This window comes from Triturus cristatus, chromosome 7 (genome assembly GCF_964204655.1).
Source record: "Triturus cristatus chromosome 7, aTriCri1.1, whole genome shotgun sequence".
NCBI lineage: Eukaryota > Metazoa > Chordata > Amphibia > Caudata > Salamandridae > Triturus > Triturus cristatus.
In genome coordinates, this window is record NC_140590.1 from 1,586,505,352 (window position 1) to 1,586,522,836 (window position 17,485).

At 44.6% G+C, this 17,485-nt stretch overlaps 1 protein-coding gene across 1 annotated transcript in view; it reads right to left on the bottom strand.

Annotated features, from left to right (window-relative positions):
- The window catches only part of PTGIS (prostaglandin I2 synthase), a 1,212,186-nt gene that overhangs the window by 641,806 nt on the left and 552,895 nt on the right, over nucleotides 1–17,485 (bottom strand). Inside the window, exon 6 of the mRNA XM_085619439.1 lies at nucleotides 2,547–2,728. Within this exon, the coding sequence (XP_085475565.1) occupies nucleotides 2,547–2,728 (182 nt within the window). The remainder of the gene's footprint in view (nucleotides 1–2,546; nucleotides 2,729–17,485) is intronic.

Genomic DNA, 17,485 nt, shown 5'->3' on the forward strand with positions numbered 1-17,485 from the left:
ATGTGGGAACCACAGGGGTGTGCAACGTGATGTTCAGTTTCTGCGCACCCCTACCCAGGACATCTGAGAAGGTCGCGATGTCATCGATGGGAGACACCCGCGATGGAGGAGTTGAGGAAAAGGTTGGAGAATAGTCCCGGACCGAGGACCTCGTGGAGGAAGACCATGTGGACGATCTTGTGCGTCATCTCTTGTGAGGACGGTCGCAATGAGAGCTGCGATGAACCCTGGACCTTGATCGGTGTCTAGAAGGTGATCTTGGTCTTCTGGGAGAAGACGGACGAGCTCTGGACCATGATCGGCATGTGGAAGGCGATCTTGGTCTACTGGGGGAGACTTGCTTCTCCGCGGAGAGATCCGAGAAGGCGAGTAAGTGCAAGAGTAGTCCGAGCTCTGACTTCTACAGTCACCTATCACCACATCTTCCAACCAGCGAGGCGAGAGACCATACTTTTTTGGAGCTTTAGGAGATTTCACTGGCGAAATTTGCACAATATGTAGTCCTGGGGATGATGACTGGTTCCCCGATGACGATCTGGACCTGGACACCGGGTCTCCTCTGTGGCCGCTGCAGTTTTATCCCTCGACGCCGAACGCCTCGACGTCGATGAAGTCTGAGTCACCATCAGTGTCGATTGTGGGGATCTGCTATGGGAACGCCGTTCCACTCTCGACGGTGGTCTCGACGTCGATCGCCGACGGCGATGCGGAGACCTCGACGTCGACCTTCGCCGTCGGCCTGGTGATCTCGACATCGACCTTCGTCGTCGGGCTGGTGATCTCAACGTCGACCTCCCATGGCGTCGAGTCTGCGACGATCTTCTTGACGTCGAGTGATGGGACTTTGACGAAGCTCTCGACATCGACAAGCCCACTTGCGGCGAGATGTTCGCCATCGTAACTCTCGATGCCGACGCCCTCGAGGATGGCGGAGAGTGTCTCGACGTTGACGGAAGCCTCGACGTCGACGGAGACTTTCCAGGTCTCATAGGACCAACAGCCTTCGAGCCCGAAGTGCTGTGCCTCGACGCCGACTTACTTGCATGCGGCAGAGAATCTCGACGTCGAGATGGTGATTCGTCTCTTGACGCTGAAGAATGTCTGGGTCTTTTTGACGGCGACTTCGACGTCGACGGCAAATCTCCTGGAACCTTCTTCTTCCTGGACTCAGGAGAGGTGATATGTCGCCGTTTTCGGTGTTGTTTGGCTGAAAAGGGTGGTTTGAAGACTCCATGGTCGCCTCCACGACGGCTTCTTTCCTTCTCCAGCTGTGAATGAAGCTTTATGCACTCTCTGTCACGCAGAGTCCGCCTGGAAAATTTCTGGCAGTGGGGCACTGGTCAGGATTGTGTGAAGATGGAAGACACACAATAAACACAGAGTGTGGATCTGCCAGTGCCATCTTATTGCAACAGGAAGGGCATTTCCTGAATAAGGCAGGCATTCTGACTGGAAAAAATTAGTGGTAAACCAAAAAACCAGCATAATAAGCCTTAAGGAGTCAGAAAATGTCGAGTTTTCTGAGAAAATATGAAGAAAAATCACTCTCAGTCAAAAAACTGAGGAGCTCAAGCTCCAGGATCCTCATAGAAGGAGCCGGAAAAAAGAACTGACCTAACTGTCACCTGTGGTGCATCATGGGAGCGGGAGTCTCCTACAGGTCTTAAAGGCACGGTCCCCCTACTCTAATGCCTTAAAGGCAAGGTGTCAGTTTTCTTTGTTTCTTGGTACTCTGCTGCAGCCTACAGGCAAATGCCTGCAATTACAAGTTTGCTTTATGGCAATAAAGCATTATTGTAATACAATTGTTTTAGTGCTTCCTTTTTTCCTTATGGGTTAGGGGTACTACAACGCAAACCTATGTAATTTCAGCATTTTTGCCATGTTTGAAACATTTTAGGCTGCATTTATATGTTCTCACATATGCATCTATATGTATATATATGTATTTTCTATATGCTCCGGGATCCCGCACATGGGCGGGGATTATTCATAGATTATGACTATTGATGAGTATCCCCTGGATGAGAATCTTGCGGTCCCTAGAGTAAGAAGGGCCAGGTGGGGTGGTAAGAGCTTCACCACCACAACAGCTAAATTGTGGACCTCACTACCAACCACACTCAAAAAAGAGGCCAACCTGCAAAAATTTCAAAAGCGTCTTAAAACTTGGCTTTTCAAGGCATAATATCCAGCACTATTGAGTCGAATCTGCTTGTTCTAAGGGTAGCGCCTAGACACCTGAGGGTATTGTTGCGCTCTATGAAACCATCATCATCATATTGCTAGATGAATCAGTGTCATATGGCAAATCTTGATCAAGCCTGATCTTTCCCCTGACAAATCATGGTTTTCATATGTGCTATTTAAATTAGCACAAGTGAACCGAATAAGAATACTAACTCCCAGGATTCATTAAATTATTAAATGAAAGCCCGGGACAGGGAAGTAGATGTCGTGTGAAATTAATGCATATGTTAATCCTTCACAAGGAGATACAGGAAGGCACTTCAAAGTCATTTCGCACGCCATGTAAGAAGTCTTACTTGGGTTGCCCAGAGCTGCACCACCAGAACCTTGGACTGAAATTCTTCATCCACCCCCAGGCTCTGCAAATGCTTTAGATAGTTTTCCAGCCAGGAGCTTCTATTTTCTTTCAAATTCAGCTTCTTAATAGACAGCAGTCCCCAAAGACGTTTCCTGGCACTGTCCAAATTTCTTGTCTCCTCTGTGTAGAAAGCAAAACAGATGTTTAAACCATAAAATAGAGAGAACTCACTACTCTACCTCCAAGCCTAACAGTTTAAAGCATTCACCAATTACAGAAAATAAAACATGGTTATATACAGGAGTCCCTAACATGTGCAAACCAATGAAAAAAGTAGGTGAATATGAGCTCTCTCTTTAAGCATGAGGCCCAGGCCTCCTTGACAAGTTCTGCATATTACTGAGTGTCAAACGAGGCACAGGAAAGTACGCATAAAAATAAATCCATGCATAAGGCCTACGCAGTTCTTATGTTTTTGCTTAAACTGTCTATGACTGATTCATTTTCACAGTAATTGTGGTTCCCACCAATCGTTTTACTTCGATGCTACATATAGCAGTCGCAGAAATACTACGAAAAACTAATTTAGGAAGGGATATTGCTCGACCTTGATAGTAGGAGCCCACCACACAGTCATGGCAGTTTAAATGAACTAAGGAACAAAAAATCATAGCGGTTTTTAGCTTGTGTCCTTCAACTAAAGTTAAAGCACATAGAAACCTTTGTAGACCATGAGCTGCTCCACTTTTTGTGAAACTATTACTAATCAAGTTTAGTGTAGAAGATAAGTAAGAAATAAGTTACTTACCTGTAATTGCAGTTATCCAGTATTGGCATCTTTCATACATTCACATGCTTGAATCATTCCCTGTCGTCGAAGTGGGAGTCCCACGGCACTAAAATAAAGCAGTATTGAAAATGTTCATAGGCTATCATGGTATTAGGCCATGAATTAAAGGGAAACAGCCATAACATCACATGCATTACATCGTATGATTTTACAACACGGTTGTTACAACTACCGCGTTGTTACAACGCAAGCCATTACATTGCAAGTCGCAACGACTTGCTGTAGGGAGCGCACTGGTGTTGGATTTACAATCCAACACCTTCCCTGCTGTTGTGAAGACTGGAGTCCAGTGCGCCCCCTACAGCAAATCGTTGAAATGACTTGCTATGTTATGGCTCGTGTTGTAACAACGTGGTCGTTGTAACAACCACGTTGTAAAAGCATGCGATGTAATGCATGCGAACTAACAGTATATATTCCAAATAAATAGCCTATCTACCTTTTAAAATAGGACCAAACTAAACTTTAGATACAACCAAACAATAGCTAGCACCCTCTAGAACCTTCCCAAGAGAGGCTGAGTCCTTCAGATTTTCCAGCACAAGTGTGAATAGGTAATACTGAAGTATGAGGGGAGCCTCTCAGAGCCGGAGGGTGGGTTGCATGTAAATCTATGAAAGATACCAATAGTGGGTAACTGCAGTTTCAGGTAAGTAACTTATTTCTTATCCAGTATTGGGGTATCTTTCATAGATTCACATGCTTGAATCAGAATAGCAAGCAGTATTATAACAACTGTAAGTACCTTTAGCGGATGGTGGGTAACATTAACATCACATGAAAATATCAATATAAATGCATATCTCCACGAATACAGGTATGCATATACATATGTATGTAAAATGTATAGAGACACAGAATAAACATTCTTATGAACAACACTGAATAAGTTAATTTATTTAACAATCAGTCAGTAAAATGTCCATATTTGAAAACACAGAAATAAACACCTCTATTGAACTAGGCTCACCTCATTGAAATAAATGTCGTAAAACTGCCTGTCTTACGACTGCGTCACTACGCAGCATTAAATCCAGGCAGTAATGCTGCGTGAATGTGTGGATGCTTTTCCACGTTGCAGCCCTGCAGATTTTCTCCAGTGGAATACCTGCAAACATAGCAACTGAGGTAGAGCCTGCTCTTGTGGAATGCGCTCTTACCTCCATTGCCAAAGGTTTGCCTGCTTTGTCATGGCTGAATTGTATTGTAGCTGCAATCTATCTGGCAATGATCGCCTTAGTAACTGCAGTGCCTTAACAATATGCTATGAAAAGTTGGTCAGTTTTGCAGATGTTCTTAGTTCTTTGCAGGTAGAATTTAAGACACCGCTTAATGTCTAGAGTATGCAGAGTCAATTCTGCCGACGTAGCCGGATTGGGAAAGAAAATTCTGAGAATAACAGGCTTGTTTAGTTGGAATTTAGACCGAACCTTAGGGATAAATGTAGGATTCGGTTTGAGAACCACAAAGTCATTTGTGACGAGTAGAAAAGTTTGCTTGGTAGTCAAAGCCTGTACTTCATTGACTCTCCTGATGGATGTTAGAGCGAGGGGAAAAGCAGCCTTATACATGAGAAATTTGATGTCTGCCCTATGGATGGGCTCAAAAGGTTGCCTCATCAGTTGTGACAGAACAACATTGAGATGCCACTCTGGAAGAGGAGCTTTCACCGGAGAAAAAGTTCAGAAGAACCCTTTCATGAATTGATTTAAAATTCTGGTGGAACAAAGAAAGGAAGTCTTAGGTGATCGTCTGTATCGACCTTTATTGATGAGTAGACCAGTCATGATTTAGCCAGGGAGAGTAGGTATTGTAGGATTTGCTCTGGAGTAGCGAGGTATGGACGCAAATTGTTTTGATGGCACCAATTACAGAATCTTCTCCATTTTAATCTGTAAGTCTTGTTGGTGCTTTCTACTTGAGACCTGGCGAGAATATGTTTAGATTCTTGTGTTATGGTCAAATCCTAAAACTCATTGAATTCAGGAGCCACGCGTGCAATTGAAGACATGCTGGCTCCGGGTGACATATCTGGCCTCCATTCCTGGTTGGAAGAGTTGGCGTTGGGAGAAGGTGGATAGACTTGGCCTCTGAGAGGAGGAGAAACTCCAAAAACCAGTGTTGCCTTGGCCATCTGGGGGTGATCAGTAGCGGGCAACATCGTTCTGCTTTCATTTTGGTTAGTACTGTGGGAATCAATGGAATGGGGGAAGGCATAGGCATATATCCCGAACCATCGCATCGAAAGGCCATTCCCTTATGATCCTGAGAAAGGGAATCTGCTGGCGTAGAACCGGCATTTGGTATTATTGTTCGTTGCAAAGAGATCCAATGCCAGTTCCCCCCCACCATGAGCATGCTTTGTCCAGTTGACACTGGTTTAGTGCCCACTCATAGCTATTCTTTGTCCCGTTGAGGGCATCTGCTGGTGTGTTTCAAAGCCCTGGGACATTCTCGGCTTTGAGGGATATTCCATGATCTGTTAGCCAATTTCAAAGCTCTTGTGCTTCCTGAGATAGAGTTGGTGATTTGGTTCCTCCCTGCTTTTTGATGCAAAACATGCTTGTGGTGTTGTCCATACGGACCAGCACTGAGGATCCATCTATCCGAGGGAGGAAACCTGCAGGGAGAGGAATATGGCTTGGAGTTATAGCCTGTTGTTGTGCATTAGTCATTGGGATGAGGACAGTTTCCCTTGAATTTGGAGGTCTTGTAAAAGGCCTCCCTAACCCTCCACAGAGGCATCTTTGGTAATGATAAAGTCTGGAACCCAAGGTAGAAATGAGAGGCCTAGTGAAAGATGTGACCTTAGGCCCATCATTTCAATGCGACCCGCATGCATAGAGTGATAGAGATCACGTCTTTGAAGGATCCAGTTGCTTGAATCCACTGAAGGTGAAGCTCTTCTTGCAGTGGTCTCACAGGATGGTGGCTGCCTGCAAAAACCTTGCCTGGAGAAAACAGCTGCAGATGGTTGTCTTTATGTTGGTTGCTGGTAACCTTGTTGATACTGCGGCTGGTAGGTCTGGTACTGCTAGGTGCATTGGTAAACACCTCTAAAACTGGAAAAACCTACCTCATGCGCTCATCGAAAGGGCACCTTTTGATATTGCAGGGTCCCCCGCGATATTGGCTGTATCTGTTTTAATGGCCAACTAGGCATCATGAATATTTTTCCCGTACAAAGTGTCACCATCATATTCCATGTCCAGGATTTCAGATTACACCTCTGGTCGAAAGGAGGTTGCTCTAAGCCACCCCTGGCACCTTAAAACCGCTGCACCGGGTAGTTGTCTAAACCCTATGATGGCTATGTCCATGGCGTAGTCGGTAACTTCAGCAGCTGTGCGTTTGCCTTCTGCTTATATCTCCTTAGCTTCCTGCCTTTTATCCTCAGGGATGAGATCCAACATGGCACCAATATCGAACCACATCTGGCAGCCATAACAGCATAGAATGGCCAAGGCATTAGCAGCTCCCACGGTTATCGCCAACATGGATGAAAAGCACTTTCCAATACTATCCAAGCCGCACCCTTCCTTATCAGGCGGAGATGTGATGGGGGGGTTGAAGGATTTGGTTAAAGTTTCCCCGTAAGGCATGCAGGGGAATCCTCTGGTGCTCTATATTTCTTGTCTAATCGAGGTAAGACAGGCATCACTGTAGCTAGCGAATTCATAACTTTGAGACTCTCTTCTCCGATATGGTCGATAATAGGGATGGAGTGCAATGACTTCCTTGTTTGTTTTTTAAAGTCACAGAGGAAGCAGTCTGATTGCTTCACTATGCTAGGCAGGTGATTTCTAGAAGCAGCTTTATCCATTAAGTTAGGAAAACTTCCTATATCCTCCGGCGGAGAGTCAGAAGGATGATATGGAGGTGGTGATGGCATGGGTATAACATAACTGTCCCATTCATCCGTAGCTGGTGGAGGGTCCTGTATCTCGCCCTCTTCCGTGTCATCCTCGGAAGAGGATGGATCATCCCTAGGAGGTTCTGATATGATGGGACGTTGCATCATCGTAGGAGTGGGAGGAGGAGGCAATGTAGGCATAGAAGGTACTATAGGTGGCTGTGGTGGTGCAGCAGTATGTTCCTCTTGGGGCTGAGGCAAGTGTTTCCTGTAATCGATCAACATTGCTTGTAAGTCCTGAATAAAGGAGGGGGGCATTTGCGGAGATTCTTGTCTAGGACTGTCAACCAAATACCTGGACTGGTGGTATTGTTTAGGAGGAAACGGGTAGTAATGCTGGTAATATTGTGACTAGGAAGCAAAGGTGAAACTTGGCTTTGTGACATGAGCTCAGGCCATAGTGATGCCTTGCTCATCTTGGAACCATGCTTATGGTGGCATTGACTGTACCGTCGTCGATACTATCTTTTTAGAAGCTTTCATTGACGATGTCGTAGAAGGTGTTGTCGAAGAATGTACCATCAGCAGGTGTGGCGCTGACAGAGATGGGGGTCATCGTCGGCAGTGATTTCTTCGTCTACGTCTTCATCAACGGTATCAATGTCGTTGACGAAATGGGAGCACGGATGGCCGCTATACATGATGTTGGCCGTATCAACGGTCTCGGCGACGAGAGGGCTGTTGTCCTCATTGTCGTCGATGTTCGTGGCGTCGACGGTGATACCGACGTTAAGAGAGATTTTTGAGAGGATTTATGCCTAGGCAAGTCGGAAGAAAAGGCAGACTCCTGCTTTTTTCTTAGAAGTCGTGGAATGCGATGGAAAGACTCGCTCTGAAGAGATTTTACTATGTTTCTCCTTTTTAAGAGTGTCTTTAGTCTGATGGGAGACTTTTAAAAAATATTTTTGCCCTCCTCAGACTTAACCCCAGGCAACCTGGGTCTCTTGTGTGACTTGGAAGAGTTGTCACTCTCTTCATCAGATGTTCTCTGTGCCTGCTTAAGCCACAAAAGCAGCCGCCTTACCGGTCCCTCAAGGTCTTGGGAGGAGAAAGTGCGACCGGTTTTGCACTATTTAACTCAAGCTGTGGATTGAGGCAGTGTATGCACTCTTTGTGTGGGTCATCAATATGAACCCTCTTTTTCCCACAGGTCTTGCAGGTGCGAAATAGGCTTTTCTTGTCAGAGATAGCAGATTTCAAGTTGAAAAACTGTTTATAAGTCGCTAAACTGAGCAAAATCTGAGGGACTCAGCCTCTCTTGGGAAGGTTCTAGAGGGTGCTAGCTATTGATTTGTTGTATCTAAAGTTTGGTCCTTTTTTTAAAAGGAGGTAGATAGGCTATTAAATTCATGGCCTAATACCATGTTAGCCTATGGAACTTTTTCATAGTGTTTTATTTTAGTATTGTGGGACTCACACTTCAACGACAGGGAATGATTCAAGCATGTGACTCAATGAAAGATATTCCAATACTGGATAAATATCCTTATAAACATTAAGGGCCCTGCTATGATGTCGGTCGGAAAGCCTCAGACCGACATCATAAGTTTCACTTTCGACCGCCGTATTACAGTGATGGCAGTCGAAAGTGAAACTGGCCGGTCACTCCAGCTGGATTCCGACTGGCTCAAGGAGCCCGTTGGCCAGTCGGAACCTGCATGTAAACCCTTCAAGGTGGTGTTTCCGCAGTCTGGTTTAAGATGTCCGGTTCCCACAGGCTTTCCATGTCAGGCTTTCCGACTTCTCCCTGCAGCCTCCGGTTGGGGGCTGAGGGGGCACCTATGGTGCCCCCCTATTAATCCCTGCACAGCGTGGTAGGCAGGTGTAGGGATTAAGAGAAACTCCCAATTCTCTATGAGAGCTTGTGCTACAACCAGTTTACGGCCACAGCCCAAGCGCCCATACAGAAATAGAGAAATGATAGTATGCAACCGCACCATTTGTGTTCGCATTGTAATAGTGGTGTCAGGACCGCCGACCAGAGGTCAGCCGGTCCCGAAACCGCAACGGTGTCATCGTAATCAGGCCCTTAGTCTGTAATTTGAAAGAAAATTTTTAATTGCACAATTGGAATGAAATTGACAACATAACATGCTATTGTAAAAGTTGACAACTCTAATAGGTTCAGGAGGAGAAATCATTGATATAAAAGCTGAAAAACCTTACCAATTGCAAAAAGCGTGCAAATTAAAAAAAAATAATAGCATTTAAAATCATCTAGAAGAATTTTCTTTGGGTAGAAAAGTGATATTTCCACATGAGCTTTTCTAGTGCAAGAAAAGCCTGCAATTAGCAAAACCCCAGAGTTCACAGCAACAAAATACCTTTAACAATTTACAAAAGCCCCTTTATGAGTCTGAAAGTCATTTTGACTCGTAAAACGGCTTTTGCAGCCCTATTAGAATACAAAATTGGAGATGATGAGAATGAAGCATCGCTGGTCTACATGCAATTCTAGGAGGACTGTATGAATGGCTTGTGTCCACAATTGAGGTCTTAAACCATTGATCAGACATTGACACCTCAAAGGGGATGGTATCTAATTTTCAAAGGGAAAGCTGTCCCCGTGGAACATCAACTTCTTTGGGAATTATGATGGTATCCTCAGGTTGAACATGCTCGGGTCCACTGGACTGTTGCCTACTCCCCCAATGGCTTCACAAATAACAACGTTTTTCTTTAAGATGCACCAGTCCCTTTAATAGACACATGCTGCTTATAAAAGAAATGTTTCTTGTTTGGAAGTTCAATTGTAGGGATAGAGGCCTGCTATCTCTTGCATGCCTCTATTCCTGCAGGGGGTTTGCAATTGTGGCCTGCCTGATTAATATTCATTAGGCAGGTCATTTTGTGACACACTTAAAATGTACAATATGTGATATGACCTGTTAGTACACAGTTCACATTGCAAGTAGCATTCCCATTCGAAAAGCAGGCAATGTGAAAATTTTACACCTCTGGTTTTCAAATGGGAATATTACATAGGCCCTAATTTCAGATTCCAATCAATAGGAATTCATCCCAAATTAGTCCTTAGAAATACATGCCAAAGGTACCAGCTAGTTTCGATACAAGTTTTGAGATGGCTTAGGTGTGCCAGTCAAAATTTCCAGCTGATTTATTGTGAGTCTGCTTCAAACAATAGGGCCTTCAAGATTTATATCAATTTAGCTTTCTGGAGATGTATTTTTACATTAGCTCTCTCCTTACCAAGGGCTAGATGTCCAAAGAATGGAGTAGGTGATCGCTGTTACAAATTGCGCTCTGACTTTTACTGAATCCATTCCTTTTTTGTGACCCGACCTATGTACCACTAGATCAGTTAGCAAAAATGTGACTCAAAGTGAGGCGCAATACAACGTGAGGCAGGTCATAAATTATGAACCACTATGAATCGTTGTCATCACATGGATGGTGGCCTACTGAGGTCACCAGACCACCATATCTCTGATTGCTGTCAGGTAAAGTGATAATTTTTTTTAATGCAGTTCATTTCCCTTAAAGGACAGAAAGTTTAAATAAAATATTTTAAGACTAGGCTGTGGTCTATGGGACTACAACCTATTCTTAAAAAAAAAATCAACATTCCCAAATGAGAAGAGCTCCCTTGAGGACCATTTCCCATTTGCAAATGCCTTACTACCACCTTTCAGTAGTCATTAACTGGCACATGCATCAAGCTAAAATCCCCTCTGTAAAATAGCGATTCGGTAAAACAGGCTGTTACCGAGCGCAAAACATCATATCCCAATGCATCAACCTCAATAACTAAAAAACCCAATAATCGCAAAATAACCCATGCGGTAAATTACTGAATCGCAAAATAGCGATTTGATAATAGCGATATATTCAATTGCGAGTCGCAAATAAATAATCGCAATGGAATGCATCAAAAATCGCAAATACCGAAATTCACCAATATCGCTATTTAGCATGAGCAAATTAAGGGGAATCTCAACCAGGAGGTAAAGCTGATGAAAGAAAAAAAAAAAAGTGTTTTAAACAGGTGGAAATAATCAGAAACCCTTCTAAAATGGCACAGGAGACCCTGTATTCTATCCAAAATGGCTACCCTCTACGTGCTTGCAAGGAGGAGGAGAATAAATGCAGCAGCACAGCGCAGGAGGAGGATCCAGGAGAGGGTATTCAGGGTGTGCATCACATTGCTGGGCCAAAATGATTACAAAATCTATAAGTACCGACTGAATCGTGCCATGCGCCTAATTGCTGACCTGGAACCACTACTGCAGCACCAGACCCATAGGACCAATGCCATTCCTGCGCAGGTCCTATGCAGCCTGCACCTGCTGGTGTCTGGAAGTTTCCAGGGGTTCGTAGCGGTTGCCGGAGGCGTATCACAAAGTGCACTTTCACGCTTCTTCCGTAAATTCATTGATGTCATGCTGACAATGATACACACCCACATAACCTTCCCAACTACCCCACAGCAGTTGAACCGGACCAAACAGGACTTCTTCCAGGTGGCACAATTTCCCCACGTCATAGGATGCATTGACTGCACGCATGTCCCCATCTGTCCCCCCTCAGCCAACGAGTACTTATTTCGTAACAGGAAGTCCTATCACTCGATAAAGGTGCAGGTCGTGTGCAATGCCAAGCACATCATTACGGACATTGTGGCGCAATTTCCCGGGAGCACACACGACTCCTACATATTCAGACACAGCGGCATCCACAGGCGTCTGCTCAACGGGGAATTTTGGAAGGGACACCTACTTGGTACATACATATTCCTATTTGTTACATCTTCATCACATATGTAATTGTATTTCTGCCGATAACCATTTGCTTCCCACCCTGTAGGTGACAGCGCATACGCCTTGCGTGAATATCTCCTCACTCCCTACCTCAACCCAGCAACACCTCTGGAGCAGCGCTACAACGCGGCACATATCAGTACCAGAAATGTGGTTGAGCGAACATTTGGTATCCTTAAAAGTTGCTTCAGGATCTTACATAAGAAGGGAGGTGCATTGCAGTATAACCCTGAAACCCTGAAACCTGCTGCAGGATAATAGCAGTGTGTGCCATGCTGCACAACATTGCGTGAAGAAGGGGAATACAAATAGAGATGAACGGAGATGACAACTTCCGGGATGACCAAGCCCCGCACAACACCGACAGGCACACGTGCCAAACACAGCTCAAGGTCAAAGGAGGCGGACATACATCACACAACATCACTTCCGAGCCAGGTAAAATGAGCCATCATAATATATTGTGGAGTGCAAATGTTTACTTCACATGAGCACTTGTCAAAGTGAATATACATAATTCGAAAACATGATGGTGATTCTACACATTGTGAAAAAACCCATATCTGTTGGCATCACAGGAGTACAATCACGATATGCAAGTGGCCCATGGTTACACCATCATGGACAAATAGGCGTAACTGAATGTCTAGTGCCGCTTCCCACATACCCCCAGCCTCCTGTCGCATGTCTCCTCTACATCACCACGATGTGTCTGTGGCTGTAGAGCAGCGTGAACTGCGCCTCCTGTTACTGGTCTCTGGCACGGACACGCTACTCACGCTCGATGCCGCCTCACTGCCCTCCTCCCCTCCCAAGTTGCTGGCACTAAATGTGCCAGACTGTAGATGTTCAACTGCATTGGTCACCTGGCCTAAGGCCTTCGCTACATCCCCACAGTAATGACCTAGGTCTACCTGCAGTGACACGGAGCGGCGTGACAAAACAGCAGTGATGTTGCAGAGCTTGGTGATGGCCCTGGTAAATGCAGTAGAACGAAGCAAGTTCTGCCGATGCCTCCTGCGCTCGTTGTGTTGTCCTGCTAGGACGGCACGGGTGAGCTCCTGTAGGGTCTTGTTGATGTCACGATTCCCCTCTGCTACAACTGTGGTCATGTGATGCACAGCGTCTGTCAACGTGCACATGTGTTTAGCCAGTTTTGAGAGGTTGAGGTTCATTGTTCGCATATGTCTCCTCTGCAGGCGCTGATCACGCAGCATCTGGGACTCTCCCCCACCATAGACGTTTGTAGACTGTTAAGATACCTCAGCAATACTGCGCATGGACCTGCGCGCTGCTGTCTGCCTCGGCCACGTGCTGGTGTTGGAGCTGGCGAAGTGACACGTGTCTGACTGGGAACACTTGTGGGTGCTGGGCTCGGCTCTGTATCCATTACCTGCAGGGAGGGGACATGTGCCCTGCATTTTGGTGGTGTTGTCGGTGGTGGTGGTGGTGTTGTAGGTGGTGGTGGTGATGTCAGTGGTGGTGGTGGTGGTGCTGGTGTGGATTGACGTTCCTGCGGAGTCTCTCCATCAGTCTCTGCCAGTGTCTCGGAAATGAGGAGGTAATCGCTGTCATCAGAGTCCACCAGAGATGCATCTGTGTGTGAAACAGTGCATTGTTATTTTATTTTGTAACTATATCTGTTTCATTTCGCATACCTTTAACACAATAAATGACATATTTAGACACACTGATGGACCTGTACTGCTGGTCTCATTTCTTGTGCATTGGTGATCATACATGCACACTTGGCTAACATGACTACAACTCCCATGATGCAATACTTATGTGAGGGTATATGTGTTATGCACTTCTCCCGGCACACTATGATTAACCTGGGGGGATGGGCATGGGTATACAATACGCAGCATATCAGCGCAGGCATGCATCTTACCTTGTTCTATGGTTGCTGCGCCAGAAGTGTCCATTTGGGTGACTCCGACGACTGCCTCTGGCTCAATGGTCTCCTCAACGAGGTCCTCCAGGGCTGTGTTGGCAGGTACTCTGGATGGCCCCCTCCTGTGCCAGCTGCTTCCTTCCCCCTTTCTGCAATGCGCTCCTTTGCCCTTTTCCTGAGGTCATACCACCTGTTCTTCAGGTCGTCTATGCTGCGGTGCGTGACTCCAACAGCATTCACCCTCTCCCTAATGCACAGCCATATTTTGCGCTTCTCGGCTTTGGGCACCTTGAGTGACAGCTTTCCAAAAAGCTTGTCATGCTTGCTGCTCACCCCCTCTATCAAATTTTCCAGTTCCCTATCAGAGAACTTTTGCTTCCTCTTCCTGGGCATGGTGCTGGATTTGATGCATTCTTGTCCACCCTGAATAGCTGTAGTGTGGCTGGGTTGTGAGGGTGAAGTCTCTCAGCTCAGCTTCTATGCTCTGCCTCCTCCTCTGAGCTTCTCAGGGCACTGAATGAAGCATGGGCTGGATGACTTCCTAGTTGTGATTTCATCAGCCTGCTTCCAGTGCAACCCGTTTTTTGCGAAATCGCTATTTCCGAAATCGCTATTACCGAATTCGGTAATACCGATTTCGGAATTTGCTATTCTTTATTTTAAGGAATCGCTATCGTGTAATGGGTTTGTTTTAGCGATATTTAAGGAATCGCTAAATTTTACCGAATCTGTACATGCATCCCGAAAAACGCATCCTTATTTGCGATTCCTTATTTTTCGCTAATAAGGACTCGCTGTTCCGAATTTTGATGCATGTGCACCTAATTCATTAAATTGTGACTGTACTTTTGTGACAAAAATTAATACATAGCATTCTGATATGGTATCTCCAATTAATGACCAAAAGATGCCCCTTCCAAATACCGATTCCGGTATCTAGGCGCAAACCAAACTGAGATTTGTTAATGTGTTACCAAATGGAAATATGGGTTTCTTACATACCTAAAGGCATTTTTTGTGCTAGCAAATTGCCCAATTCTGCAAATTCACCCTTTGCAACTGCAAAAAGCCTTCATACATCTGGCTCAATGTCCCCATTGCATAATTGTATAGTTGCACTAACAGGTACATGCATCAATGTTGTCATTTGCGATTCCTTAATTGCGATTATTAAGGAATCGCAATTAAGGAACTGTAAAAGCCTATGCAAGTAGGAATCGCTATAAAATTTGCGATTTTCAAACATTCCTTAATTGAGACTCGCAAATTGCGAGTCGCAAATAAGGAGTGCCTTCACATTCATTCATATGGGGCTACAGGTCCATAGGAATGAATGGGAGATTGCATGCTCAATTTGCGAGTACCAATAGGTACTCGCAAATTGCCCATGCAATTTCAAGGGTGAAAGGGTGTCCAAAGGACACCCTGTTGCACCCCTGAAATTGCTCTGTGCACACATGTTTCGCACACACATGCCCCTAGTGCATGTGTGTGTGTAACCTACAACTTTGAAAAATGCACTTTAGTGCATTTTTCAAAGTTTTTGCAAATTACCATCAACTTCAACTTCATGGTAATTTGTGCACCCTTGTAGCGAAATTGCTATTTTAAAGTGGTTCTTGCATTGTATTTAAGGAATCGCAAAATGCGATTCCTTAAATGCAATTGCAATTTGAGAAATCGCAATTATTTGCGAATTCTAAAAGTGCGAGTGCCTTGAACCTTGATGCATCGCAAATGCCCTTTTTGCGGGCGCAAATGGACGATTTTTGCGAATCGCTCCGTTTGCGCTCGCAAAAATGGTTGATGCATGTACCTGTTAATCCCTTAACTTTGGATTCCAACCTAGGACTACCCTGACTTAATCAAAGGTGGATATCCCTAATACATGCAGAGGAAGGGAGAGAACCTGTTCTTTTCATGCTTTGTCTTTAAGTTGCTTAAGTTCATAACAATCTTCTAACAACCGATGAGAGCTACAAATGCATTTAACAAAGTCAGAAGAGACATCCCTGCATATAAAGAATATACCCATACAAGGCCTTTTATTGCAGCTAGTTCACTACTCATAGATGCACACTTGAGTGCTTTCCCTTTAAAGTTACCTCTAAAACTACATGTTAAGAAGAGGGACAAGGGTATTGCTACTTATTTGGCATACTTTAGGAGTGGACCACGTAACACCAAAAATTACTGTTACGCCTTCAAGAGAAGACGTGGGAAGCTATAGAAGACACCAAGTCTAACAAGATATAGACCACTGACTTTCACTGGAGATTATAAACTCTGTATTAGTGTGAGTACCTCCTGGGTAATAGCGGCAGTCATAGTATACAAGACCAATTTATCATGCAGCTTTGCACAGTTGCATAGGTATTTTTTCTGATGCTACAGTTCAGTTCGCACCTGACACTTGCTCTTTCACATATTTTGTTCTTTCTTTTGTGTTCCCTTGATTCCCTCCATAGTGTTTCCTTATTCGTACCTTTGTGTTTCTGTATTGCTGTTTGGAGTATCTCTCTCATCTTTGCTTGTTTACCATCTATTGCAAAGCTGCTGGTCTTCTATGTTCCTGCAGACGCTGGCATTTTCGACAATCGCATGTTACCTTCGAAGACTAGGAAACCGCAGTTCATTTGTTGAAGATATAGTTGCATTAATGGTCAAGGACGTTTAATAGCCCTTTCCATTTACAGTAGTGAGCAGACATGAGTATCATTCTAATGCAACCCTTCCTGGAGAGATATTGTCATCTGACCAGAATCGGAGAACGCTTTGTCTTTCTCTCTTTCCTAATTCCCATTTTTCATGTGTTTTTTTCTGTTGGTAGGATGTTCCCTTTTCTATGGGGTCGTAGACTCAAGGACAGTGAGGATACTCATCAGATGCATTGTTGGTAATTGCAATACCTGAGGCTCATAAATATATGTACAAGTTTATTGTGTTTTCTTCAATAGGAATCCAGCACCAGCAATTGCGCTGAAGTCCCACTGCCATTCTGTCCAGCAGGAACAAACACCCATATCAAGAAGGACATTGATGTGTTTATCAAATGTTTTCAACGAGAACCATTTGTGAGGTGAGAATGTTTCCAGGATATCCAGAAGTTTAGCTAGCAAACAGCATTTGAGGAAATATGCACTCCTGCTTCAAGACATTTAAAATACCATTCTTGTTGGTCGATCAGCTTTTACCCAGGACCTGGATTTTTGCCCAAGTACCTGAATAAAATTATCAATTAAAAATGTAGGACACAATACAAGTTATATATTTTTAGATCATGGATCCTGGATGCTGGAATCTCAAATGCAATCGACTATTCCAGTGTCAAAATCAGGCCTCAACAAAAGAGTAAATGGGATGGAGAATAATCATCCATGGACCTGGTTTTACTGCTTTCTTTTTCACATATAAACCCAAATCCAGGCCAATTGCCATGCACTATACCACCTGCTTTGAGCAGGTGATACACTGGATCAAGAGAATGCTGCAAGGGTCT